This window comes from Bombus impatiens, unplaced genomic scaffold (genome assembly GCF_000188095.3).
Source record: "Bombus impatiens unplaced genomic scaffold, BIMP_2.2 scf_0377, whole genome shotgun sequence".
Classification (NCBI taxonomy): Eukaryota; Metazoa; Arthropoda; class Insecta; order Hymenoptera; family Apidae; genus Bombus; species Bombus impatiens.
Window position 1 is genome coordinate 898,522 of NT_176796.1, and position 9,539 is coordinate 908,060.

The 9,539-nt window shown below is 48.1% G+C and overlaps 1 protein-coding gene across 1 annotated transcript; it reads right to left on the reverse strand.

The window, feature by feature from the left end:
• Positions 1-3,368: 3,368 nt before the first annotated feature.
• On the reverse strand, positions 3,369-9,533 carry LOC100740949 (homeobox protein Nkx-2.3). Its single transcript, XM_003489774.4, has 3 exons — positions 8,741-9,533; positions 5,234-5,450; positions 3,369-4,929 (listed from the first exon to the last, which is right to left on the reverse strand). Exons 1-3 carry the CDS (start codon positions 9,219-9,221, stop codon positions 4,605-4,607), a joined length of 1,023 nt encoding a protein of 340 aa, XP_003489822.1. The 5' UTR covers positions 9,222-9,533; the 3' UTR covers positions 3,369-4,604.
• Positions 9,534-9,539: the final 6 nt, after the last annotated feature.

Here is a 9,539-nt window from a genome sequence, read left to right on the forward strand (position 1 = left end):
GGAGGCGAGGCTGATTTTTATTCAGACACGCGGCCTGCTCATAAGGCGAATGGAATTGCCGGTTCGAAGTTTGAGATTTTCTGCCGCCACTTGTCGTCTCTCCGGCCGCGGCCTCTCGCCTTCCTTTTTTCATCTCTCTTACACACAGACCTCGTGACTTGTGACACGCGTTTCAATCGGGACGGTTGCCAAGGAAACCCAGGAACCGGAGTGTCACGCGGACTATTGAAGAGGTTAAAGGGGACTGCGATTCCTTTTCGTCGAGTGCGCTGGAAACGCGGTGACAAGTTCCCCTATTCTCCGTACAAATTACGAGGACGGTCCAGAAACATCTTTATTAGGTCGTTGTAAAGTAGTCGTTAGCTCAAGGAAGCTCGCTTTTTACGCGATTGTTCGATCGATCGGTAAATATCGTTCGATATCTTTCGGTTTACGACGATTTCTCGCGCTACGTAAAAAGGTAATCGAACGCGAGAAAGGATTGGCCGAGCCCGATGAAAAGTATTTCGCAGGGATTGCACAGGTCGATTATACTTTTAAATTTCGGTTTCGTGGCTATTGTAAGAGGCGGCTTGCTCGTCCGCGCAAAAAAGCGCAATTTTCTGTTCCGTCCTGAAATGGTTCGTATGAAATTGATAATAGCTACCATCTAGCCAAATAAATTCTCGCTGTACCGTCCTCCCTCGTGAAACCCTTTGAAAATCGTTGCTAACCGAACTCTGAGCTTCCATTTCGTTGCAACGAAAATGTACGGTCGGCCGTTATCTTCGACGATACCGGTACCGGATAACGAAACGGTATTCTTCTCACGCTGGTACTCGTCTCGCGCGATCTGCTCGCAGCAAGTCTAATTACCCTCCGCCTCCGGCGCTAACGAACTCGCGACGGTGATATTTTTAAAACGGTTTGCGTCTTTCCGAATTAACCTCGACGCGGAGAGTCTCGACTACTTGGTTCGCAGACGGTCGAAAACGTCGGAACGGAGGCCAGGGAAAGGGGTTGAAAGGGGTGAAAAGGGGCCGCGCGGCGCACGGTCGGACAGCCGGAAGACCGTTCAGCGCTATTAACAGCTAATGAAAATTAGCTTTCGTCGGTTGATTGAGCGTCAAATCGTCCCTTTCTTGTTTCGGGAGAGAGAAGTCCGCCACCGGTGTCGTTAGATCGACGACGTACTCCTGTTTCGAATCCCAGTGCTCTTCTCGTCCTGTTTCTCTCTCTCTCCTACTCTCTCTCTCTCTCTCTCTCTCTCTCTCTTTCTCTCTCTCTCTCCCTCTCTCTTTACATTTCACTCGTTCGCTCGTTCTACTCTATAGCGGATCAAGGAAATTCCGGAGCGAAGTGCTCCAGTCCTCGGCCTCCGTCGAACAATCGTACAGAATCTCGTACGACTAACGCGAGAGTCGACGTTAATCCGTATCGTGGAATTTGCGAGTCGAGAGAAGCCGAGGATGATCGCGAGTTGTGATTCTTGCAGAATTTGGTGCAGCACGATCTCGCGTAGAATGGCGATCTTGTTTTTAAGTCTCCTCTCTATTTCCGAGGCTGTGAATCGAGGAATTTGAACAGTCGTTTCGAGTTCGTGGTAGAATTCGACGTAAGTATACACGTGCTTCGTAGGAAGAATATTTGTTGTTCTTTCCCAGAATGTTGCGAATTGTTTCGAGCTTCCGTGGCGTTCGCGATAACACGCTACCCTTTTCTTCGTCGCGTCGAGTAACGCGGAGTACTTTGCTCCTCTCGATAAACGTCTCTCGAAATTTCACGGTATCTTTCGCATTTACCGCGGAAGCTCGGAAAAAGATCGCACGAATAACGAAGTTTAGTCGGCGATGCGTTGCGTAACGTATATCGCGGAATATTCTCGTGGCGCGTTTCCCTCGAAAATCGAAACGAGCAACATCAAAAATAGGTCATTCGATTTGGACCGTCTCGAAGGTTGATTATTCCGACCGATACAATAGACCGCGTTAATTTCTTAATGGAAACCACAAGTAATCCCGAATAGTTGGGGCCACTAGTTACGATCGCGTGTCAGCACAAGGCTTCGTTTAACGCGAGAGCATTATGGCTTTCGAATGTTTAGAAGACTATATAAACGTAGCAGTAATGGACTGCAGAAACGACTATAAAATCCATCTTACGAACCGATCCCGAGTCGTTGCTGCGAGTCAACTTTGTCATTGATGGTCTCGCGACTGGACGATTTAATTGCAGCGAAATTCCTTCCGTTCTTTTCTCTCTGTTTTACGATGGTCGCCGTCGGCTCGGTGTTGGCTGTTCGTTCGAAAAAAAAGGCGTAAAGGCACGGTGTTACGCGACAGGACCCTTGTTTCGATTTGATCGCTGCACGCGCGATTGTTCGAGTTTTAGTCGCGATTCGCGAAGGAAAGACTCGAGCGAGTTAAGCTCGTGCTTCTTTCGTGGAAAAATGTTGCGTAGTCTCGCTTTGATTCTACGATTTTCCAAAATAACGCAAGAAGCATTCGCGGGTAACAGCTTTCAAAATCGTACCCGGCACAGTAGCGGCGTTTTGCCTTTGAACATCCACTCCATTTTCGTGCTGATCGAGGAGAACGAGCCGCAAAGACCCTTTGCAGCAGGATAATGTAACTCCTTTGTTTATAACAGATGAGTGTCAGATCTAGCTTTTTTCCTTCGTCCGTCGGTTAAGTCTGCTCGTCTCCGCGTCTGAATAAACATATCTGATGTCTGTCGGGCCCACCCAGACGAAGCTATTAAAATTCTTATGGGAAAGTCCCTTCCATTCGAGGGCTGATAGCGCGGTGATTTTTCGCGAGCGCAGTTCGATCGACGCTCGTTCCGTTCTCGTTACCGGTATCGAGTTACCGAACCGCTCTGGTCAAGCCGGTCAAGCCGGATACGCGTACCGTTTGCTCGTGAAACCTCTCCGATGCGATTTCCAATTATACGTCTGTTAGAACCGACAAAACTCGAGCTTCCTCCGTATGGCTGTCGACGATTCTACGCTTTTGACAGGACTGTCCGATTCGTGCAAAAGATTCTCCACATTGTCCTCCAGCGACTTTGAGAATCGTAAAAAGAACTTTCGTTTCGAGGAGTAAATCGTTTCTAATGTTTCTTTATTTTTCCAACGATTAAACGGTTAACTGCGGGCCCTCGTGCAAGGAGTAAAAAAATGCCGACGTTTTAACGCTGCTCTCAGGAACGTACGAGCATAAACGAGATCGCAAGCAGCGGCCCAGAAAAAAGGAGCTACTTCTTTGGAAGATGTCTCGGGTCAAGCACGTCGAGTTTTTACGATCTCATGGAGCTTCGACGTGTAGACATTCGAGAGAGTGACTCGTCAAGGAGGGTGTTGCAGACAAGAAGACACGCTTATTCTCTCTTTTTAATGAACCACGTATATTTCGAATAGATCTGTGTGATCACATATGTACGTACGCAGAAACAATCGGAGCGTTGGCTCGACGCGCGTCTTACATTACGGTGACTATAATTAATCGGTGTGTCGATCGACTTTATTGCACGTGCTTGTTTCTTAAATGTTTCTACTTTATTTCCTCTTTTGTTGAACTCTCTGCCTCCTTCTCTCTCTCTCTCTCTCTCACACCCACACACGCGCGCACGCACACGCACACACACTCTCTCTCTCTCTCCATCGAAAAATTTATAAATTTAACAGCGTTTGACGCAGTTCCGATATCGAGGAAATTACGTTGGTTAAGTACAAACAAAGTAACAAAACAGAATACAGCGACACGTTCGAACGCTAAAAGGAAGTTGGTGGAATTTGGAGGTATAACTATCAAATGATATTAATCGTGGTTTCCGTGACAGCCGTATAGAGCGATAGATTTCTATCGTCACGTGCGGCTTCAGAATAAATAAATACTCCACTCACCGATGCCGTTCGAGATTCCATTTTATACAGTTATTTACACGCTAATTTACATTGACCTTCGTCCTAGACTCTGATATATCTATAAGAAAATTTATAATTAACGCGTACAGTAAATTTCTCGGACACTACGTGGATTAATCGATAACGTGCTCATTTATCAACCATCAACCATTACTTCGTAATAGGTAGTGCGAGTGACTGTAATTACGAGCGTCGTTGCCTCGTATCCATTCGGAGAGAATGAGAACGTCGGCTATTTAAATTTACATTGCAATCGAGGTACGTTTAACGTCCGTGTGTAGTCTGATTCAGTCGACGACATTTTTCGATTCGCATAGAACGTCGGAACGTAGACTGGTTTAACGATGACCGGACTAAGACTGTACGAAGCGAACGATAAGTACAGCTACAAAAACCAGTAACCGTCGTAAAACAGCCTTCCGTGGATCTATTCTTTCGCCGATCAAGTGGAATATCGATAAAAAAAAAAAAGAAAAGGTAGCGAGAGAATCGAGCACTTTGAAACGGACTAGTTTGATCGCGATCCGAGAATTACACGATCTAAAACTTCTTTGGAAACTTTGATTCGGTAGAGATAACGCGATAGGTGTGCACGATGAACGCTGGACGACTTGGCGGTAGCTCGGAGCCGCGGTTCACCAAATCGATCAACCAACGACACTCTCGTTCTCGATCCTAGCGAAATGGCGAAATTTTCGCTTTATTTCTCGTCGTTGAGTTTCGCCAGCTGGCTCGGGTCGAGGTCCGGCGCGATCGTGTTTTGCACCTGAATGTGAGTGGAGTGAAGGGGCGGGCATAGCAAGGGATGATAGGGGAGACAGTAGTACGGGAAACCGCCGAGCGCTTTGTTCGCCGGATGAATTTGCGGGGCTGACATTTGCCCGGGAAGTTGCCCGGAACCACGAAGTGGCAATCCCCTCAGATGCTCGTCCGGATGCACGAGCACTCGTACCGCCACGCGCCTCGCGTTTCCGGAATTAACCAGCGCGCCTAGCTCCTGCTGCTGTCGTCTTTTGGTCTTGTACCTGGACCGTCGACAAATTGCAAATTAATTAACATTCTATGATACTGGAATTCGTATTTGTCCGATTCGAATCGGTCGCGAATGTTCGCTTTCGCGACAGAGTAGAATGGAACGAACGATTCGCGTTGAAAGACGAGAAATCAACCGTTCGACCACGGATGTTTATGCAAATTCACGTTTCTACCTAAATAGCGACTTGTTTCGTCCTTTTAAGCGGTTCAACGAGCGCGTATTACTCGCACCCGTTAAATTGATCATAAATGCATAAATATCCAGGGTCTATCGACTACGCCGTATCATCGTACCGTCTGTTTTGGAACCAAATCTTGACTTGAGTCTCGGTCAGCTTGAGTCCTCGCGCAAGGTCCGCTCGCTCGGGCCCCGACAAGTATTTCTGCGCCGCGAATCTTCTCTCCAATTCGTAAACCTGGGCGTGAGAGAAGGCCGCCCTGCTACGTTTCTTCCTGCTCTGCAGATTCTGTCCGTGATTCTGCGCCTCGAACATGTCTTCCTCCCCGTCCTCTGCAAAATCACAAGCGTTAAAAACCTGTGCGACGATGATCATCGAACTCGAGGATATTCGCGAGGATATCGGCCGGTTGATCGTTCTAGTTAGAAACAAACTCGAGTTACAGACAGAAATTCACGATGGAGCTTCTCCAAATTTGCGTGTAAACAAACGCGTGGATCGGGAAAGGATGATCTATCGCGATCATAAATCAAACGTTTCCACTACACAACGACGAGAGAAGAGAGAGAGAGAGAGAGAGAGAGAGAGAGAGAGAGAGAGAGAGAGAGAGAGAGAGAGAGAGAGAGAGAGAGAGAGAGAGAGAGAGAGAGAGAGAGAGAGAGAGAGAGAGAGAGAGAGAGAGAGAGAGAGAGAGAGAGAGAGAGAGAGAGAGAGAGAGAGAGAGAGAGAGAGAGAGAGAGAGAGAGAGAGAGAGAGAGAGAGAGAGAGAGAGAGAGAGAGAGAGAGAGAGAGAGAGAGAGAGAGAGAGAGAGAGAGAGAGAGAGAGAGAGAGAGAGAGAGAGAGAGAGAGAGAGAGAGAGAGAGAGAGAGAGAGAGAGAGAGAGAGAGAGAGAGAGAGAGAGAGAGAGAGAGAGAGAGAGAGAGAGAGAGAGAGAGAGAGAGAGAGAGAGAGAGAGAGAGAGAGAGAGAGAGAGAGAGAGAGAGAGAGAGAGAGAGAGAGAGAGAGAGAGAGAGAGAGAGAGAGAGAGAGAGAGAGAGAGAGAGAGAGAGAGAGAGAGAGAGAGAGAGAGGAAACGTTGGATAGAGAAACGAACGAGTAACCATCCACGGACAGCAGCCATAGAAGCGGCAAACGATCGGAGAGAGTTCCGCCAGCTTTTGATGTCTCGTTCAAACATTAACACGTGCACTCGCTACTCCGACATGTTTACGCTGCTGTTCCACGGTAATTCTCCTCTAAGTTTAACCGGTTGCAATGGAGTGCAATCGCGTTCCCCTCGGCACCACGAAAATTCTGCTCCCTTGCCGACGGTCATTCTGTTTCTCGAGCTTCGAGCCAAAGAATAAACTTTTAGCTGGGAATTCGGGCTATTGTTGGATTTTATGCGCTACCTTGAAGCGGCTTTCTTTCGGCAGTTTTGTCATTTATCAGCGGGGTGTTGCGCGTTTTGACGATTGCGTTGAAAATGCACTTTAGGGCAAAGGGGTGTAGACAAAGGAGACATTGAGCGTACGGTACGAGGGTGAAAGTATAGCGGGATACGATACGGTCGAGGATCAGATCGAAAATAACGATTAGGAGGAAGAGCTAGGTAGATAAATTAGGCGATACAAATTTTCTCCGAATCGTCAAAGTTAAGATTCGATCGATGAGATTGTTTCTACTCGTAAGACGAGTTTCCAGAGATTGGAACTTCTTTCGCGTAGCTTTTCCAGCTGGCAGTTGGTCCCTTAAGATCGTTACGCGCATAGCCGACCGATCGTACCGAGTAATTTGCACCGATTTTCATCGGTCGCTGTGGAAAGACCGAGAAAATGGAAACGGAGAAACGAAGCAGCGGTGGAATACGGAAGAAGTCGTACGTTGCTCGAGGAATAAAACACCGTTCCGATGTATCCGGCGAACGTGGAACGAACGTCGAAACGAGCCAAGACGAAGAAAAGAGATAAGCCTGAAATCTCGGAGAAAAATACAGACTGAAAAATCAGTTTCGTGTGACATCATAATTATTTCGTCCGTAGCCCGGGTCCTGCGTCAATGTTTATCGGCAGTAGTCTGGCCGATGGGGGGACTCGAAGCATTTAGAGAGATCTATATTTGATCACTTTCGACGTCAACTCTGTGCCATCTCGTCCGGCTAATGCGTCCCTCCTCTGACGCTCGTCAAACATCTCCTACGCGTCCCACATCGTGAGTGTTCGAGAGCAGCAAGTGCCGTTTGCTCTCACTCCGATTACATCGAGAGATGACCCTTCGTGTGCACCTTCTCCGAAGCGGCCGCTCATCGTTTTCAAATAAATTGATATGGTCACGTTAAACCTCGATCAAACGAAACGTTATATCCCCATTTTGCCCGGCGAATCGTAGACGCGGACATTTCGACGAATTCTTTGCACAAACTCGACTCTCGCGACGAGTGAAACGAGACACGAGAGTTCGTTGTATTACGAGCTTCTCGCGTCTCGTAATACGCGACAAACTCGATCGTCTTGCGCTAAAGATTTACAATCGTGGGTATCGAAAGATATCGGAAGGTATCGAGGATGACTGGAATAAGCTGCTGCGTGTACGTCCGACGCGATTCGACGGTTTAATATTAACATCGAAGGGGGTGGAGTTGTTTTGCTTGGGACGAGGTTCGGTTAAGAAAGTGCCAGAAGAACATCCTATCCATTACCGTATTAAGTGATTCGAAAGCATGGTGGCGGAAATCAGGGGACTCCGTAATTTCGTGAGTGAGACTTGAAACGGTGCCAGGTCGTGCCTGCTCCTCTCCAACCCTCTCGAGCGGCGAACGAGCGAGCAATCGTCGCGTACGAAACAGCTTTAGGCAGGAATTACTTAATTACCGGTCTCTCGTTATCTCGCTGTATTTCGATTACGCAAAATGTTGGCGAATCGCTGACGCTCTCGGGTCGTCGGACGTATTCGACGACGACGAGTCTCGAAGGATGAAGAAGTCGAAGCGAACGGTAGAAAAAGCGATTTCTTTAGGATCGATCTAGGTAACCTTGATCTAAATTTGTTTTTTACCGTGATCCACGGATCATCGAGGATCCAAGACAGAGCAACAGTGTGGCCAGAGATCGAACAAGTGCAAGAAGCAGAGTGGCCGGCCACTTGTGACGTCTGCCGTGGTCGAGCACCACTTATGCTACTAAAATTACATTCGATCACGTTATCTGCGCTCGGGTTAACTTAAAAAACCCTTGAAAGCTCGCCTGTTACAAGGATACCGGAGACCTAAATGATCTCTTAAGTCCGCATCCTCGTGGCAGACACACGATCACCCAGAAGGGAAGCGGCCTCGGGATTTTCACTCTAAGTGGACCCGACTCCCTACTCTCCTCCGGTTCATTCAGTTCTATCAGGCTATCGGGTCATCGATAGACGGAGCGAGCCGATCGCAGACCTCGTAATTTTACCTCCGGTTAACCCGTCGTTAGAGACCGAGAGAACATACGACGTGGAAAATTTAAACGACTTTTCGTTTCGCAAATTCTCTACGAGTTCGCGCGGAAACGAGTCGATCCGGCCGTAGAGATTGGACGGCCAGCTTTCGTTCTCACGGTTAAGAATCGTTCGACGGAGATCGGTATCGTTACGGTTATCAACGCTCACCCAAATATTTGTTCTTGCTCATGTCCAACGCCTCGTCCTGTTGCCTCTGCGAAGAATCCCTCGAATCCTTCACCGGCTGATAACCACCCATGTTGCCCAGGCTCTCCAGATGCTTGAACGTTCCCTGAGCCAAGTGTGGAATATTTCCAAAGTTGGAGATATTCGCGTGGACCAGGTTTCTCGTCAGGATGTCGAGTTCGCGGGCCACGTTGAGATCCGGCGAAGGTAGCCTCGAGAATCTGGCCATCTGATTACGATCCTCCGATCGAGTTTCCCTGTGGCCGTTCTCCAAACAATCGTAGTCGCGTTGATGGGATTTCTTCGCGAACGACGCTACAGCTTGCGCTTCTTCCGACTCCGAAGGTCGTCGTTCCGTGTACGAGGTTCTTCTACTCAGGATATCGGCGATACTGAAGGGAGTTAATTGAGACGGTTTCGGGGAAGCTTCGCTCCGTTTGTCGTCTTCCACGATATCCGACATCTCTTCTACTTTCTCGTACCGAGCTCGATTTCCCGCAGACAGCTCTCTTCGAACCTTACTACCAGAAAAGTCTCTCGATTTCCCGCGCACTTTGTCTTTTGCCTATATTATATTTTCACAAGTTCGACGATCGTATTCCTTCGATGTCCATCGTTTCACATCCTCTTCGCACTTTCATCGGCCACGTTTCTCCGACATCGTTCACTACCTCGGTTTATTCCTTCGTCGAACAGCGGTCCAGCCCGATCGATCTCTATTCTCTTTCGTTCGATCCTCTATTCGGCAAACCCTCGTCACCGACTCGAATCAAGGGTTTTT